At 35.6% G+C, this 19,668-nt stretch overlaps 1 protein-coding gene across 1 annotated transcript in view; it reads left to right on the top strand.

Annotated features, from left to right (window-relative positions):
- Positions 1 to 2,858: 2,858 nt before the first annotated feature.
- The window catches only part of CFAP54 (cilia and flagella associated 54), a gene marked incomplete at both ends in the record, with an annotated part of 84,120 nt that continues 67,310 nt past the window's right edge, over positions 2,859 to 19,668 (top strand). Inside the window, 10 exons of the mRNA XM_010016297.1 lie at positions 2,859 to 3,057; positions 4,152 to 4,273; positions 5,650 to 5,818; positions 11,621 to 11,679; positions 12,909 to 13,037; positions 13,723 to 13,870; positions 14,606 to 14,683; positions 14,767 to 14,888; positions 16,108 to 16,281; positions 19,045 to 19,137. Of these exons, the coding sequence (XP_010014599.1) occupies positions 2,859 to 3,057; positions 4,152 to 4,273; positions 5,650 to 5,818; positions 11,621 to 11,679; positions 12,909 to 13,037; positions 13,723 to 13,870; positions 14,606 to 14,683; positions 14,767 to 14,888; positions 16,108 to 16,281; positions 19,045 to 19,137 (1,293 nt within the window). The remainder of the gene's footprint in view (positions 3,058 to 4,151; positions 4,274 to 5,649; positions 5,819 to 11,620; positions 11,680 to 12,908; positions 13,038 to 13,722; positions 13,871 to 14,605; positions 14,684 to 14,766; positions 14,889 to 16,107; positions 16,282 to 19,044; positions 19,138 to 19,668) is intronic.

The following is a 19,668-nucleotide window of genomic DNA, read 5'->3' as shown; positions in this document are numbered from 1 at the left end:
TGCTGTAGCTGAACCCAGGACAATGACCTTGAAAAATGGAAACAAGCTAGTCTAATCTATTTAGCTTGTTTGCTTTCAGTTTGAGGTTCTTCTACATCGATGTAATGTTTGTTTTCTAAATGTAACAAGAAAATGTTTATGCAAAAATATTCTTAGTGGTAAATTACATGCCCATTCTGGTCTGCATTTTAATGAAGGTATTTAAACAAAACCTGCAATCTGTGCTTAGCCTGTCCTGGATCATATGTGATGTATATTGCTTTCTGCTTGCATAGATCTGATTACTAGATTGGGCTTATAAAAAAAAAAAATTAAAAATCTGCAGTGTGGGGAAAAAGATATATTGAATACAATGACACAAAAAATACATATAAAAAAGTATAGGTTGCTTTGAAACTTTTTTAGTCTGCAAGCATTATGATGAGGATTTATTAAAAAGAATGTTGAAAATTTGTTTTGGAGTTATTTTGTTAGGAGAATGGGCATCACAGAATCACAGAATGACTGAGGCTGGAAGGGACCTCTGGAGGTCATCTGGGCCAACCGCTCTGCTCAACCAGAGCCACATGGAGCCAGTTCTCCAGCACTGCATCCAGTTGGCTTCTGAATGTCTCCAAGGCTGGAGACTCAACAACCTCTCTGGGCAGCCTGTGCCAGTGCTTGGTCACCCTTAAAGTGAAAAAATGTTTCCTGATGTTTAGAAGAACCTCAGACGTTTCAGTTTGTGCCCGTTGCCTCCGGTCCTGTCACTGGGCACCACTGAAAAGTTTGGTCTGTCTTCTTTGCACACTCCCTCCTGATATTTATATACATTGATGAGAACCCCCTGAGCCCTCAGCCTTCTCTTCTTAGAATAATAGAATCATAGAATAGTTAGGGTTGGAAAGGACCTTAAGATCATCTAGTTCCAACCCCCCTGCCATGAGCAGGGACACCACACACTAAACTATGTTGCCCAAGGCTCTGTCCAGCCTGGCCTTGAACACCTCCAGGATTGGAGCATTCACAACTTCCTTGGGCAACCTATTCCAGTGCCTCACCTCCCTCACTGTGAAGAACTTCTTCCTTATATCTAACCTAAAGTTCCCCTGTTTAAGTTTAAAGCCATTACCCCTTGTCTTCAGGTTGAACAGTCCCAGCTCTCTCAGCTTTTCCTCATAGGAGAGATTCTCTCTGGTTCCTTAAACGTCTTCAAGGCCCTTTGCTGGACTCTCTTCAATATGTCCTTGTCTCTCTTGTACTGGGAGCCCCAGAACAGGACACAGTACTCCAGGTGTGGCCTCACCAGTAGAGGGGAAGGATCCCCTCCCTTGACTAGCAATACTTTGCCTAATGCAGGCCAAGGTACTGTCAGCCTTCCTTCCTACAAAGTACATTGCAAATTTATGTTCAACCTGGTGTCTACCAGGACCCCTAAGACCTTTTCTGCTGAGCTGCTTTCCAGCTGGGTACTGGTACCCAAGCATGTACTGGTACATGGGTTTGTTCCTTCCCAGGTGCAGGATTTTGTGCTTCTTACTGAATGACATAAGTTTCCTATCAACCTGTTGAGGTCCCTCTGGTTGGCAGCATGATCCTCTGGTATATCAGCCGCTCCTCCCAGTTTTGTGTCATTTGAAAACTTGCTGAGGGCTATGGGAGTCACTGTCAAAGGCCATACTGAAATGTAAGGTAGACAACATCCACTGTTCTCCCTGTCCATCAGGCAACAGATTTCAACATGGAAGTGTATCAAGCAGGTCAAGCATGACTTCTCCTTCATGAATCCATGCTGACTAGTTCTGATAGTTTTGTTGTCCTTCATGTGCATCAAAATGGTTTCCAGGATCATCAGTATACAGTATTAACTGTCTTTTGTGTTTAGCTTTTCTATATTCCCAGCAGAAATAGTTTTCTTGGGAAAAGACAGATAGTTATAGTTATGGAACTATATATATATAGTTCTATTGATGACATTCACTTATTATGTAATTTAATTGAAAACAAAAATAACCTGTTAGCTTTTGTACTCTAAATGCTGTCAGATATTGAACGGATCAGTCTTTTTTTCATCAGGTACACATCTGAGCTTGCCTATATTAATTTGGAAGCTAAAGTAAGGGATGTGGATCCAGCAAAGCAAGAAGGAAATTCCCAAATTTTTGCCTAGTTAAATGTGCCTAGCAACACATCTAAAGTGTTTTTATGTAGGAAAGCACTAAATAAATAGAACTGAAATGTTGATGGATTATGAGCAACATTTTAAAGTGCTGTGTCTCTGACTTACTTTATGTCTGCTACTGGTTCGATAACCATGTAAACAGAACACTGAAATAAAATTTTAAAATATTTTCTTTGATTTCTTAGCTGTCAATGGTGCAAATATATTTTTGTGTGGTTTGCTTTGTATTTTTATATTATGCTGTTTGAAATGTGCAAGTGAGGGAATGTAACTGCTTTGCTTCCACTGCAGTGCTGAGCATACTAATCTTTCTCTAACTTTCTGTGAAGTGTGTAGAACATAGCTCTTTATGGCCAAGTCTGTGTCATTATAAGGAGAGATCTGGGTGGCTTTACACAACATGGCCTTAATACTCTCACTCATATTTTCTACTATATTGTTTTCTAAGTAAAATATCATGCAGCACTGCATCTGGTTGCTATGAAATTATGGCACTTCTCAAGTACTGTACTCACTCAGCGTGAGGCTTTGCTATGCCTTTGAAGAATGAAATTCATAACAACAATATATTTTACAGTATATTATTTTGTTTTAAATGTGTACTTACTTTCTGATGGAGAACTGTTTCGAAAGAAGTCTTGCTTTATTGTAACTCAGTTTAGATATTACAAGGCTTACATTACCTTTTCTTACTTAGTTGCCACGGCCTCGCACTACTACCAAACAGCTGCTGACAGAAATGTTTGATGGTGTTGCAGCTCAGTTCCTTGCCATCCTGGAAGCTCTGTCTGATAGTAGCAGGGGTGTGTGTCACCCTGCTCCACCTGTTCCAGATGAAATTGAAATTCGTGAAGTCATTGCAGAGCTTTTTTTTGCAGGCCTGGAAATCCTCTCAGGTAATGGTGTAAAGAAGCTGAAAGGACGTAAAGGGTGTTGGTGAGGAGCCCAGACTTCCATTTTATTTATTTGTTTTCTCTGGTATAAAATAAAGAACTTGCCTAAAGGCATATATTTCATTTTTAACAATAGCACTAGTAAAAGCAGGCAATATTTCTTATCTTCACAAAATTAAAGATAAAAATCTGGGTTGATCTCTGTTGTCTATTATATCAGTAAAAATCTACACTATTTTTGCCTATGTTTTCTTAATACAACGGAATTAACCTTCCTCATAGCAGCTCATACAGTGCTGTGCTTTGCTTTGCATTTGTGTCTAAAACAGCATTGATAACACAACAGAGTTTTGGCTATGCAGAGCTGTGCTTGCACAGCACCAGGGCTGCCTCTTGAACCCTCCTCCCCGCAAAGGCGAGTACACTGGAGGTGTGCAGGAGGCTGGGAAAGGACATGGCTGGTACAGCTTACCCAAATTCACCAAATGGCTATTCCATACTATATGACATTATGCTCAGCAATAAAACCTAGGGCTAAGGGAGAGGTTGGGGGGGACATTAGTGGTTATGGCTTTTGTCTCCCCAAGTAACCCCTAGACATCCTGAGTACTTGCTTTCCAGGAAGTGGCTGTTTGCCTGCCTATGGGAAATAGTGAATAAATTCCTTTTTTTGCTTTGCTTGCACACACAGCTTTAGCTTTACATATTAAACTGTCTTTACCTCAATGCATAATCTTTTCCTTCTTTTTTCTCCCCCTACTCTGTTGAGGGGGAGTAAGAGAGCAGCTAGGTGGGGGTCTGGAAGCCAGGTAAGGTCAACATACTATGGTGTTTCGTGGTTTTTTTTTCCCCCAAAAAAAATCAAGTTAGATTTCAAAACTTGAGAAAAACACTGGATATGGTAATTCCTTCCAAACCTTATTTTACTGGGCTCTGGACTGAATATAGCCATACGAATAGAGATATTTTGTTGATAAAAGAATACATAGATACTAAATACACTTCAGAACTATATTTTTTTAATATGATTACTGGCTAATTGCAATCTAACAAATTAAATACAGTATAAACTGATTTAATGATTGTCTATATTACAGGTGGAGTGACTGGTACTGGTGTTCAGGGAAATAATTTTGGTATAATTAACGCATCATCAACCCTTCTGCAGCTGATACTAAGAGGTAAATTAGCTCTGAATTTTCGAAGGATTCTGTACCTAGTGATGCAAATGCTTGGTGAGCAGAGTAAATTTTCATGTTAGTAGCAGTTCTATGCATAAAGGGACTGCAAAATGCTGTACTCCTTGTGTGAGTTATGCCTGTTTATATGTATAATGTTAAGACATTCAAAAGGGATTATGTACAGGTGTCATTACGATTTTCTTAACACAAGTGTTTTTTAAATAACTTATAGTAATATATGGACATTGTAAATTGTAATCACATACTGTTCAGCATAGCAGTTCATCTAGATACATTAATGCCCCTAAACAATAATTCAAAGGCCAAATTCTGTGATGATGTCCTGGTACATTTTATGGAAAATAAGTGGGATGCAGTAACAGAAGGACTGTTGTAAGGTTGTTATGATCCTTGGACTGGTCATTGTGCTGCTTTGGAAAATAACAGCTGCCCATTACTAAGTTAACACTTCTAACGTCTTTTAGCCTAGTGACCATGTGCCCAGGTGATATGACGACGACTGTGGCATATTCTTAGGACTGCAGAACCCTGATATATATATTAGCTAGGACACTTGCTTAGAGTTCCAAGGACCAGGAAACCTCTTTTCTGCCTTACTGTGGCTTGGATAAACTTGAAGAGTAAGAAAATAGACTTCCTATGTGTACATGTACATTTTCTGATACAGTAATGAGAAATGCTCACCTGTCTCACAAGAAAATGTTCATGTTTCTATGCATCTTTTTAAAACTGAATTTCTGGTAAGAAAGGTGATATGGGATGATAGCCGAGTTTAAGCTCTTCCTGCAACAGAAAGAACTAGATCTTGATGTTCTCTACACAGGTATATTAATATCAACCTCTCTGGAATGTAACAGGACATTGCAGATACATCGTTAAAGCATAGATATTACAGCAAAATAATAAAGCTGTTGTATCTTGTAGAACTGTTAAAACATCCTTCAAGATTATGCTGACTGTTCAAAAACACGTGGGGTTTTGTCTTTGTATTTATCAATGCCCAAACTATTAAATTAAACTTAAATGAAACTCCTGAGTATATATGCATACATAAAACAGATAAAATATTTTTGTTATCACTGCAGGAGAAAAGGGGGTGTCTGGAGATGCTGCTGTGAAATTCATAAAACTAGCTTACAGCTATGAAAAATGGGACGTGTTTGCTTCTGCTATTGAATTTGTTGTTAATTTTCTTCAGGTAATATGGATGCTACTTAGACATTCCTTATGTAGTCTCTTCCTATCAGGGTAAGGAAGAGCATTCAAAGTGCATATTTTTAAGACAAATTTCTACTGGGTTTTTTTGGGGTTTGGTTTTTTGGTTTTTTTTTTTTTTTTTGGTGGTGTGGGAGGGGAGCTTGAGAGATGTTTTATTTTTTTCATTCTCAATTAGGCTCAAGATGATCCAACATGGAAGAAAGCTGAAATGGAGCTCAAACTTCTTACACTGATGCAATCTTTACGATTTCCAAGAAAATTTAAGCATGATTTTTCTATTAGTGAAAGTAATACCAAAGAAGCCAAGATGCCTGATGGTTCTGAAAATAAGCAAACATTTACGAGTGAGTGTTGTTCAGCTATAGCTGTGTTTGCATTTCATATATTTTTGTAAAGAAATTTTGTTTACTAGTTGATAACTATGTAATATGTTGTATGCAGTATTCTGTGACAAAAGTAGCAGTTGAGAAACTGCCACTATTGAATTCTGTTTTCTTTTGCCAAAACACGACTTCATACCATTTCCCTCAAGTATGGAAATGCCTGATGTATGTTAAACATACATCAAGTTATGTGCAAAGTTGTAAAATAATTTTATGTTTTATGTTTTCAGGCAGGTTTTCAGGAAAAAAAGTGAAACAGACATTTTGATGTTCATTTGTATGTTCTTACACTTCATTCATGTAAAATTTCTTGACGTTGAAGCAAGAAAAACTTTTTAAAGCAACTGTAGCTCAATTTATGACATTCCAAAAAACCTGCACATGTCTAGAAAACTTTCTGTTTCCAAAAATAGAAATGCACACTTTTAACGAAAGTGAATAAACTTGGGAATATCTATCCCCTTTGTATTTACTGTTTCTGAGACCATATTGTCTGCTGGCATACATTGGTAAGTCAATTCACTCATGTTTTTAAGCACGGGTTTGTAACTAGGAATGACATCTTTCATTTCTCCTTTTTTTAATGAACATTGAGTATAGGGGGTTCCTTAAAGCATGGAGAGCCTTCTCATGACCTTATCGTTTTGGCAACAACACTGTTTTCCTGTGTCTCCACATCTAAGCAGGTAATAACAGAATTAGAGACATTTCTTCTCAATGAATCACTTAATCTGTAATGAATGCATATAATCAAAGACCAAAGGAACCAGTTGCATGATTAACAAATCAGAAGAATATGAAAAATGAAAAAAAATATACTTACGAAATTCAATCAATTTGTGGTTTTGTTTTTGTTTTAAAATAGTAGTTTCAAAAATTTTTATTTTTATTTTTAATCAGTGCTGTGTAATCAGGCTACTTTAAAAATGTTTAAGAGAAATTAAATCTCTTTGGAAGACATAGGGCTAATTGCACATTTCAGCCAATCAAGCAGAGATTGAATTTCTTTAAGTATATTAGAATTAGGTGGGCGAATATGCTTGTCTGTAGAAAACACTTCTGCAATATTTATAGAAATGGGAGCACTTACCCTGAGGAATGATGATTTTTTATAGAGGAGTATGTCTGCAATTTAAGGTAATTTCTCACTGGAAACAAACAAACAAGCAGTATCAAAAACAAAACCGAAGAGAGTGGGACTTTTTGTGCTGAAGTCCCTACTAAGGAATAATCCCATTATATATCTGATGGTTTATTCCCAGAATAGCCTCCTTTAGCTTACTTGCTCAAATTGAGATCTTCTTAATTGCTATTGTGAGGGGGAAAAAAAAATACAGTGCCCTGTCTCCACTGGCATTTACATTAAAATACTTTGTGATCCAAAAGACTAGTAATATTTTTTCCTTGGAAAACACCCTGTTCTGCTAACATGTTGTATGTCTTAACTGCAATTTTTTTTTTTTATAACTTGAATATTGCCCCAGTATATAACTGGGGCACACACATTTTTAGCTTTAGTATATTATTTTCAGTCAAAATGTCTTGCCTGTGAGGTAGTTATGCCTTTAGATAGCATGATTGTCATTATTTTTACATGACTCCTGTATCATGGTGGCAGATTACCTGGATTTAAACTCTACTAATTTTACACTTTCCCACAAATCTTCTTGGTACCTAATCTGTCGAGGGAAGAAAAGGAAATTCTCCCCTGATTGACAGAGAATTCACTGATGGTGAACTTAGATGATATAGCTGAGGGAATAATAGCTTGCTGCCACCAAATGAGTGGCAAAAGCCATCTTGAGTTACTTTTTCTTCAGTCTTTTTTTTCCCCACTTCTCAATAACAATATCCCTGAAACCTTACACTCGTATGCATACTAGTAAGGATATAACAGGCTTGAGTTCCATTGCACCTGAGATACTAGTCCAGCTCTGGTATGAATGGTGATAAAATGTGCACTGATCCTTGAGCTCCATTGAGAATGTATTTAACAAAGTGTAGAAGGACTCTATTGCCTTTTAAAATGTGTTAATTACCAGGTTAATGGAATAAATTTTGAATTTGTTAATTATTTTCTTCAAAGGTGTAGATGTGTTTTAACATTTCTTTCAGTTGTTAGATATTCCACTCCAACCCTTTTGCTAGTTGTTTAAGTTGTTCATCACTGCTCCTTCATCAGAGATGCACCAACCACTCATGGGAAGTACTCCGTCAGTACAAAATCAAACCTTCTCCTCCAAATACTTAAATACTCTGATAAAAAAATGCTATGATATAAAGAATGAAGCTGTTAAATTACATTATTTAGTTTCCCCAGAATGTATTGACTATTATAATGTTTCACAGATAGTTAATTTGCTTGTCTCTCCCATGTAATTTTCATCTCGCTGCTTTTCTTGTGTGTGTTACTTTTAATAAAAAAAAGAAATTAAAAATACCCACCTCTAAGCCCACTTGTATTGCTGGGAGAAGAAAAGCTTGGGTGGTCTACCAGAAATTACTTCTTTTAAAAAATATTTCTTAAGCTCTCAAAGTGTTGTCACCTCTAATGAGAAAATTAAATATTATAATGTTTTATTTACTTTGAAACATTTTGAAACTGTTTATGTACTGTTTTGAGAGTTTTTATGTACATACTTCTTTCTACAATTACACTGGTTTTTTCTTTCCAGAATACCCAACCTGATGAAGAAATACTTGTTGCTGTAATAATGTTTTTGTGGCAGAAGTGTAAATCAGGACTTCAGCAAATCCAAATGAGTGGAAATGACTACTTGAAATATACCCACAAATACAAAGCTTACCAAGTACTCCTTCGTTATAATGTATTATTTCTCTTAATATGAATGCATTCTGTTATAGTAAAGTGAAGATAAAATGTTGGTATCCAATCTAAGTACATTTTCTTATGGTAAAATGCAGTAAATCTTCTTTACTGAAAATATAAATTGTATGTACACTTTGAACACACCGTGTTCCCATATGCCAGTATCAAAATTTCTTTTAGCCTTTTCCCAGTAAAGTAGCCCATTCTCTGCCAGTGGACCATGGTGGAAAGAAGCTAAAATAGAGAAAGCATTCAGGCATGATCTAAGAAAAAGCATTTGGTGTGTTATGGCAGAAAATACCAATATATTTCAAAAAAGTTCCCTACATCAGTTGAACAAAGTGAAAAAAACCTTACAGCTTAAGAGAAGGGAGATGGGGTATAGTATATGGCACACTGGATAGAGTGCCTGAGACTGAGAGGCTTTTCGTGAAATGCAGTCTTCTGAAAGATAATTTACACTAGTTTCTCCGGGCTGCCAGTTTATGTGGTCCTGATCGCTACAGTAAAATTGTTCAGAGATTCATCATAAGGTAGCGTACAGCTACTTTCCTCTGTGTATGCAACAGGAGCATTCAGGTCTCTTTTATACAGTTTAAGTAGGATGATATAGGCATAAATGAAAGACAAATGATCAAATCAGCTAGAAGGCTTACTACACCATGACAAGGTATAAAAGTTGTGCTCATAGAAGATTTATAAATATTTCTAAAACAATAAAAAATAATATTCTAAAATTTAAGAAGTCTGCTGTCTGCAGAAATAGGGGCTTTGGAGCAGCATAAACTCAGCATTTTAGTCTGGTGGCATTCAAAAAATGAAACCAAATCCAAGAAAGGAGTTATGTTCATGTTTATGAATCTTGTTTATGAATTTTGAATGCAGAACCCTATCTACTTCTGTAATATATAAATCTCTTCCAAAAATATTTTTTAACTCTATTTGTTTTAACTTACCTCTTTTTATTTCCTCTCCCCCATTTTTAGTGGGTTCGTATACTCTGGATAATAAATGAAGTAATTCAGAAGAGCAGCATAGCAAACACTAATGTTGTAATGCTTGCAGAGGTAACCTTACGTCTAACTGCAATATTGGAAAATGTATCTGATTCTGCAAGTAAATCTAAGAAAAAAGCAGGTAAAGCTTTCAATAAAAATTTTGTTGTCTTTCAAGAATGACTGTCAAGATTGGAACTTTGACAAATATGCATATTCAAAAGTTATTGAAAAGAGATTGTTGAAAGTGGAATAATAGTTTTTTTGTACACACAATTTCATCCGTAATCAGAGCTAATAAAACTTGGTTTTCAAAGGATTTATGCCTTATTCCCTTGCATTTCGTTCTTCTGGAGTAACCCCATTTTGAATTGCATCTCTTGTGACTCAGGTTTTCTACATGTCTCTTAGCCCCTTCAGAGTAGCCTCAGATCACTCATATGTTCTTTAAAAATTAGCTATGTAGAAGGCAGTATGCGCTTTGGCTTATTTGGAGCGTTCAAGTGCTGGTTGCCTGGTGTTAGGCTAAACAGAAGAGGGAAATATTGAAGTCATACTGAAGCTTTGCTTTTATTGGGTCATTAATTTGGATCTCTTATCCACACAAATCTTGAATTTTGTGTAGGAATTCAGTTGTCTTTGAAATTGAACTTGGCTGATGTTATTAGGCTGTAATGCAATCACAATCACATTAAACAAATTTCCTTCCAAAATGTGATTAACATTGTAAAATATGACTATTTAGACATATAAAGGTTCTATGTTTCTGTAAATGTAGTATCTTGAAATATGAATAATAGTTCTCATAAAAGTTTTACATTAACTAGAGTGTAGATTTTTAAGGACCCTTTTAGAGTGTATCTGGGAACAGATGAGAATGAAAATGCCTTTAGTTCTTTTGAAAGTAAGAAAATACTGGAATGCTACTATTCTTTATAAAGGTAGAGTAGGTATTGTTTTCTGTGATGTTATGAAAACCATTTAATTCTGATGGAGACTGGATGAATCTTCATTGTAGCATCACTGAAATTATTTTTCATTCAGTTTAAATATGTCTTTTTGGAGGAAAAAAAGCTGAATAGATAGGAGCCACTGGTCAAAACAGGGTGATAAATAGCCAAGCACATGTTTATGCTGAGAAGAGTCTTTTTACTGGATGAATGCTGACTTAATAGAAATTTTCTTATTTATGAGAAAGAGACAATGAACAAGCCGAAATAAACAGGCAAAAGTGGTGCAAGGAGTACAAGAACTGGTTGCCCATCTGAAAGGGCAAAAATTGAATTTATTTTGGCAAAGAAATAAAATTTTGACAGGCTAGTGGGCTATAACCAAGAACAAAGAAACTGCTTCCTCTGTTTGGGCCGCTCCCTTTTGTTCTGGAAAGGAAAACACAATTCTGTATGCATTCTTTATAGATGAAAATAATGTAAACAATCCAAATGAACGTTAAAAGGGTGATAATACCCTTTCAAGGAATATTAAATTGAAATAGTATATATCATAAGAATATGACCTCATGTATTTAAAAATCTATACATAAGTTAGCATTGAAACCACTGTGAATTAGATAACAATAGATTTGAACTGATTTAAAAAAGGAAAGTTAGTATGAATGCTACAACAATGTGAGGAACTACAAAATGAGTCCAAGTTTCACTGGCTTGGATATAATGTTACTTTGAAATATAGGGTACATTTAAAAATACTGAATTATTGGATAAACACATACTGAATTAGTATAATTGTACATACGTAGCTATCGTGTTTAAACTCTGAAAAACTTTTAATGAAACAATATCATTATCTCTCTTAGTCAAGTACTATAGAATAGAATTATTGCCAGACTCTTAAGCTAGTAGTAGTGCTAATCAAATGGCAGTAATATTTTCTGAGCGTATTTTGTTTTCACTTTTTGATTTTCTTCCTATAAATAAGGAAAAAGAAGTGCCTCTCTCTTGCAAGATGAAACCTGTGATATGCCTGAAATACTGATGGTAATGTCCAATTCGTTTTCATTAATACAATGTTTCTGAATAGCATAAAAACTTATTTCTACTTTGTATTTAGTTTTATAAAGCTGAGTTTCACACCATCATGCTAGTGCAGAGAAAAAAAGCAAAGATCCTCTTTTTTTCAAATGAAATAAAATCTGAAAATTTTCCTGTAATCTTTTTTAACATTCTGTGATATGGAAAAAGTTTAATTCAAAACTTTTTGTTTACACCGTCATCATACTGATTTCCACTGTACCCTCTTTTTTATACCCATGTATAGTATAAGCTTTAAATGGTTTCATAGTACATTTTTTAAAGATCATATAAACTTTAATCCTAATAGTAATAGAAATCATACCAACAATAACAATACTGATAATAATAATAATAATAGGAAACAATAACAACAACAACAAAAAAAACCCCTCAGAAAACACAAGTGATGCACAGTACAGTTGCTCACCACACACTGACTGATACCCAGCGTGACCCAGGCAGCGACTGATCCTTTCCCTGTAACTCCTTCCCATTTATATACTGGGCACGATGTGCTGAGGTATGGAATTTCCCTTTGGCTAGTTTGGGTCAAGTGTCATGTCTCTGCTTCCTCCTGGCTTCCTGTGCCCCTCTTCACAGGCAGGGCATGAGACTCAAAAGTCCTTGATCAGAGTGAGCATTACTGAGCAGCAACTATAAAAGTGGTGCATTAGCAGCATTGTTCTCAGACTCAAGCCGAAGCATAGCACTGCACCAGCTTCTGGGAAGGAGAAAAATAGCTGTTACAGCTGAAGCCAGGACAACCTGTCTTAATGTTTACACCCATGAAGAATCTTTAATTCAGCAACAGTCTGCTTAAAAGTGTTGCTTTCTGAAAAATTAGTGTTTTCTTAACAGCATCTGATGGAACGCTGAAAAACTGCTTGTGAAAAATAGTGTTTGACAACTCAATTCTCTTAAGTTCAGTTTCATTCTGCTATAAGCTAACTCTTTGAGTTAGTAAATTGTTTTTGAGAACTGAAGGAAAATAAATTCTAAATTAATTAAAATTACTTGAAGTTTAAACCACTGATATTAGTATATGAAAGCATGGGGAGCAGTGCCTATGTAAAGATTATTTTATAGTTTAACCTGCAACTGCTAAAATAATAGCACTTTACTTTTGATAGGCCACATTATACCTTTCAATGCTACTATCAAGTAAAATATGTTTCTGTGTGTTTTCACATCAGAAAAGTTCTACAGAACAATTACAAATTGCTTATGAAATTCTTGAAAAAGCAATTGATGGAATGAACACATCTCACTTAATGACCCTTCTACCAGATGGAAAGTCAGTATTTGACATCTGCTGTACAAAGGTAAAAAGTCTACAAAAAGCTACACTGCAATGAAATCTATAAATAATATATTGGATTTTGATGACACAAAACTTGTATTTTCTTCATACTTAGGAACTTTGTATTATCAAATGTACCTCATCTTCCTACCCTATGTGAGAAGAGAAAAGAAAAAATAAATCTATATGTAGCAGAAATAGCATTTTTCTCTTTCAGCAAAAAACTATAAATGATCCTAGGTTTTCTTTGCCATTTTGTTTTGGAAGTATTTGTAATTTGTAGGTTTCTCTAATAAAATAAAAGCAGAAGTCTATCATGTTTATTGCTTGCAACTTCATTATTAAAATTAATTTTTGCTGTTGAAGGCGGTTCAGATTTTCTAAATAATATCATTCTACACCAATATGATCTTTATTTTTTTTGGACTAGTAGCACAATAAATGAATTTTTTCTGTAGTTTCACATTTATTATTAATCCAGTTTCCTACTGGTTCTCAGGTTTGTCTAATTTTCTTTGTCCACTACTCATGCTTTCTCTGTCTAGTCATTCTCCTTCCATGCTTTCTTGAATGACTGAATATTACACAGATATGACAAATTTCAGTGTGTGTCAATTTACTGAAATAATAATGTCGATGTCAGTATAAATATAGTAAGCTAATTAAGAAAAGTTTCTGCTTGCTTAATTGCCTCTCCTACTTATTAGGGGGACTCAAATGATCAGAATTTGAATTCTGTTTTGGGATGTGCTAATGATAACACAGGAACAGGTAGTAGTTTTGTAATGGATTTACACTTGGAGCTCCTTCAGGCTCAACATCGAGTAGCTGTGAAACTTCTTAAAATGGCACAAGGTAGGTTTGAGTAAAGCTAAATAATCTTCATAGCTTGATTAGAGTCCTTTCTTAATATATTTTGTAATACTGAGATATAAAGGAGTATCTACTTTCTGTAGAGGATCTGATGTCGGCAGTACAGACAGAAATAATATACCGAATTTGCAGAATTTAGATTTACCATGATACTAGTCAATCAATGGGAGTTAAACTGCTAACAACTACTGAATTTGGTTCCTAGACAGTTTGTCATCATTTTTCAGTTATAATGTTAACTGTTACAGTGCCAGTATCAGAGATTTGGGGGATGCACTGCAGATTTTTTTTTTCTGTCATTCTAATTTTCTCTATAGAGAATGGCTTGAATATTTTATTCAATGCTCTTTGTAATCTGAATTTCTACTCCTGTGAAGTTGTGCTTGCCTATTCGCAGTCAGCAGACATGCCACTCTTGCCAAATGCCTTCTGAAAAAAACCCAAAACAACTCTACTTGGTCTCCCATTCCTGTGTTTCTAACTAGTATTTGACACTACAGAGCTTCCCTGCGCATTGCTCCCTGTGATCAGACAAGATCCCTCTTTTCCTGTGATGTTAGTATAACTAGTGGCATGATCAGTCCAAGAAATTTTCCTTGAACCAAAGAAAAGAACATGAGATGGAGCAGAGCTTTACTACAGAATTACATATTAACCCCTCTCACTGAAATTTTCTCAATAGCACTACAAATAACTCAGGATTTCCTTCCCACATAGATGCCCAAAAGGATGTTGGAAATCGTAAGTCTAGCAAGTTTCATGTGAAGGATATTAAAGATTTCCATTATTTAACAGGTAAGGCTTAGTAATTAAAATTTTAGAAGTACAGAAAAATATCGCTGCTGTTTTATAAATGTCTTAAAATACCTATTTTACAGAGGAACTTGTAATAGGAAAAATAAAAAAGAATAAGCTATCCAGAGCAATCTTTTTGATGCAAAAGGCTGTACAGAAGTTCCCTAAAGAGTTAACCACTTCTTCCCAAAGGCAGCTACTGGAGGTAAAAGAAAAATAAATCTTATGATAGAAGTGCTTTATCATTATCACAGTGTTTCATGTTGTGTACAATTAAGACCTGGATTACTCCTTACAAAATAAGACAAATGGAAGGAACTTGAGGGATATTGGGTGTTTTTAACTTCTGCTGTCAAATTTTCCCTGAGAAGTTTCATTATGATGAAAGAATAGAATGACTTAAAACAAGGAAAGAGCACATCCTTGAATTTTGTGCACACATGAAAACTGCAGAAAATCTGAAACAAGATCTGATGTTTTGTTCTACACCTAATTGCCTAGATTTTGCAATTATGAACCTATGCCTTGCCAAAATGTCATGCAGTTTTCCTTCTTCCCATTACAACCTTCAACATCCTCTTTTCAGCATATTTTGATTATACACTCAAATAATTATCCTCCTAGAGTTGAACAGTGCTCATTTCATAAAGAGGAAATCCACGCCTTTATTTTCATGCTTCTGTGTTGAGGATTTTGCTTTTTTTACCATAGGACATTCAAGAAGTCTATATAGAATTACTTTTATCCTCTGGTCTTTTCTAGACTTTTTTTGTACACTTTACCATGAAGAAATTAATTTTTTAAGGAAGCAATGAAGTTTCCAATTTCCAGTTGTAAAAGTTGAGTGATTGTGTGAGGGAAAGTCACTCCATGTCTTGCTCTTTGTCTAATATCTTTCCTTAAACATGTCTCACTAGGAACCCTAACCTAAAGCATGGGGAGGGGAGGGAAGTGAGGTGAAGTGAGGGCCTGTGCAAATGATTAGCTATGTGATGTAATTAAGGCTCTATTAAATCTCAGTTTCCTGTTTCATTATAAATTTATAGCTAGTTTTTGGTCATTTTTGAACATGAGATACAAGGTTTATTCAATCAGTGATCTGGGCCGGTATGGTTGTTCATATAGCCCTGTAAATGTATCAGGACAGAAACAAGGAACTGTTAAGGTGCAAGATTATAGGACTGCCACTGAGTGACCTATTTATCTTTCAGACTTGTACATCTTGAAATTAATCTGCATATGTAAGGCTTACACAAAATACCATTCATCCTAATTTAGGATGTAAGATGATTTGAAAATCTATAAATGTTTTCTACATAAGAGTGAATTTTTGTAAGATCATTTTGAAAACCATTTGTATATATTAAATCTGTCTGATTATTATGTTTTAGTAGTTTTCCCTTTTGTTTTAATTTAAATCATAGAAAGCGCTAACTTTAATTGAGCAAGTTGAAGCTGAACGAAGTGCCTTGTATCACAGTCTCAAAGAAGCCATGAGCAGCGAGAAAAAAAGCAAGACTCCTCCACCTCCTCTATTACTTTCTAGATCACATTGCTCCATGACATTTAAACCAGCCCCGTTCTCTTCAGATATTCAGGTAATGTTTTTCATTATGACTGTGTAAGAAAGAAGTAAACAACACACAAGAAAGCAAAAGTTGTTTCAACAGCACTATCCCATTACAGTTTTCTCTGTTGTTCTTGAGAAGATTATGTTATTCTGACTTAATTAAGTATGCTCTTTTTTTGCCCCTGTGAGTCAATTGTGACTCAGTTTTGATCTTCACATTTGCGTGACGCTTTCTTCATCTCATGCATCATGTTCCTTGGTGCTTCTGTCATATAATATTTATTCTACCTGTCAAAAGCTCTTTCTCTCATTTAGGGGCTGACATAGTCCTAGTTACCCTCTGAAGCAATGCAAGGATGTTGCATCATGTGGTGCAAGAGGGTACCACACTAAAGCCTCTGTTAATGAAGTGCTGAAGTGCCATAGTTCAGGTGGAAAAATCTACTTTCTGTTGAACATACAGAACCATGGAACTACTCAGGTCATAAGGGATTTTAGGAGAGGTCTCTAGTCCGACCTTCTGCTCAAAGTAGGGTGGGGTGTGAAATTAGAATAGGTTGCTCAAGGCTTTATCCAGTCAGTTCTGAAAACCTTCAAGGATGGAGTCTGGACAGCTTCTCTGGGCGACCTGTTCCAACAGGGCAACCTGTTAATAGGGAAAACTTTTTTCCTTATGTACAATTGGAATCTCTCTTGCTTTGATTTACATCTGTTGTTTTTCATCCTCCTACCATATGCTACTGTGAAAAGCCTGGCTGCCTGGCTCCATCTTCATCACTTGCAGGGTAGGTTCTCTGAAGCTACCTCTTCTCCAGGAAGCAGCAGCCCAGCTCTCTCAGCCTCTTCTTGCAGGGCTAGTGCTCCAGCTCCCAACCATCTTGGTGGTCCTCTACTGTAATCTCTCTAGTAGTTCAACGTTTCCTTTTATAATGATGTGGGGAAGGAGGGAAACTGACCATGGTATCTAGATGTAGTTTAATGAGTGCAGAGCAGGGGGGAATAATCACATTCCTCAATCTCCTAACTGTATGTCTGTAACACAGTTCAAGATGCTTTGAGGCTGCTTTGCTGCCAGGCACACCACTGGCTCGTGTTCAGCTTGATCTATAACATGACTCCCAGATCCTTCTGTGCTGCTCCCCAGCCTACCAGCCCGTCTCCTTTCAAGGGATTCTTCCTTCCCAGGTGCAAGACTTTGTATTTGCTTTTGTTAAAATTCATGAGGTTCCTGTTGGCCAGGAATTCCTCTGGACATTCTAGATCTCCCTGAATAGCAATCCTGCCCTCAACCATATCAGCTGTTTCCCTCAATTTGGCATCATCTGCAAACCTGGTGAGCATGTGCTCACTTTTTTCCCTCAGGTCTTTGCTAAAGATATTAAACAGGCAGGTCTCAGGATAGTCCCCTGCAGTGCCCCACTTATTACCACCCTCCAGCTGGATTTCATAGTGATTTTGTAAGCTTCTTCAAAATAATATGCATAAACACAGTAGAAACTCAAATTGTATTAACTGTGGTAAGAATGTTTCTGTGAACAGTCCTTTTATAACTTGCAGTTTTATTGCAGTTAGGAAATTTCAAATAAATTAATTAGGGAAAGGTTCTTAATTTTTATCCCTAATGAACATTAAATTTTAAAGCAGTGAATTCTTTAAAGAACAGTAGTTCATCTGTTTAATTTTATTCAATACAGGTGAGCAAATGTAACATATTTGGCCACTAGATAGCGCAATTCTATTAGTCTTGTAATTTGTGCTCAGAAGACTTTACTAACTGGGTACTTAGGATTTAATTAGATGCTTAGGATAAATGGATATTAGGATTTAATTGAACATACATAGTTCTTGTACTAGAGGTTGAAGTCACTAAAATTGCCTGATCTTAAAATTGCTCATTTGCTGAAAATATTCTCTTCTATTTCAATACCGTTTTCTGAAAACGTCAGGTTTCATTGCAGGCCAAATCATGTGTAATACAAGAAAAATAAACATTTTAGCTGTATAGAATTTTTATATGTTGAAAAATGACCTCATCTGCCAAGCTCAGGTCTGTTTAACTGTCTACTGAAAGTAAATGGTTAATACACTGTTTAACAGAAGTTTAATGCAAGAGAACTTCATCACATGTGTAACTTATTCATCTTCCCAGTTCTGCGGAGATGAAATAAAAATTGGTTTCCATGTTTGATCTTACTGGAGATGACTGAGCACTGATGCAGGACTGCATGCTCACATTCTTCCTTGGTTAGATATATTGAAAGTGCAGATGAAATGCCCAATGAGATTATCAGCAGCTCAATGACATTAAAAAACCACTGATTTCAGTACAAACTAAAACCATGGCTTGTTTAGGAAATATTACTGCATTATATCATACCTGTATTTCTGTTGCCTGCTTTTAAGGATATATCTTCAAGTCATTTGCTGAATTGTATCCTGATGACAACTTTAGAAGATCGCCATTGCAAGGATCAAAGAAGGAATTTAGATGAGTTTAAATCTACAGGATGACCTACAGAGTTTATGCGTTGGGATAGGTTGAGGTATAGGGTAGCTCAAGGTAGGAGATAGGATAATGGAGAGTCATCTGCTTTTATTGCCATTGTGGTACATCTAGTTGTCCAGCTAAATCAATTATTTAATGCTTCTAGTGCAGTTAGACTATACATTTTTATAACTAAGTTTGGGATTTTTTTCAGAGGCTGTTTTCACAAAATTAGTACATTCTACATAGGCACAAGATGGAAATACTATTATGTATCAACTTATTTTGTTCTCATTTTCTTCAAAGGTTTCATGGTACAGTATTTTTGGTTCTGTAGCAGGAGGAAGTAATGCGAAAGTAAGGTTAAATAATGATAAACTTCAAAATGCAGGTGAACAGGTAAGACACAGGTAAAACTCCTGTAGGTCATTCTCCCTTCCTTTAAAAAAACCCAGCTTTCTCAATGTATACATCTAGCATCTTTTTTTTAATCAGGTAGCTGGCTAAGCCTTTGACAAACTTTTTGATCTTTATTTTTACCAACTAAAATTTTGCTAGGCTGAAGGCATACCAAAATCCCCCAAAAGTTCTAGGAACCTTTTTTGAATAATAAATTAAATTATTCAAAAGTTTCATGGTAGACAAGTCTCTGTCCCTTGTGTTACAACCCTGTTCTTTGAGCAATGTCTAAGAATTATAAAAGGAAAATAAATTATGTGATGTATCTATAAAATGTGCCTCAGACAGTACTCTTCCCAGGGATTTAAAAAAAAAAAAACAAAGAGAAATTCTAAACAGATATAAAATTTAGTATTTTTCTCAATTGTGTAATTGCTATCAGCTATTTCTTCTTAACAAGACCTTACCTTACTTAATTCTGGCAACATGATAATATAACTCCTTCAATAATCTTCATGTTCAGACATGATT

Source organism: Nestor notabilis, unplaced genomic scaffold (assembly GCF_000696875.1).
Source record: "Nestor notabilis isolate BGI_N333 unplaced genomic scaffold, ASM69687v1 scaffold15690, whole genome shotgun sequence".
In the NCBI taxonomy this organism is placed as follows: Eukaryota; Metazoa; Chordata; class Aves; order Psittaciformes; family Psittacidae; genus Nestor; species Nestor notabilis.
Note: the sequence above shows the minus strand (reverse complement) of the source record. Positions and strands in the feature narration are given on the sequence as shown.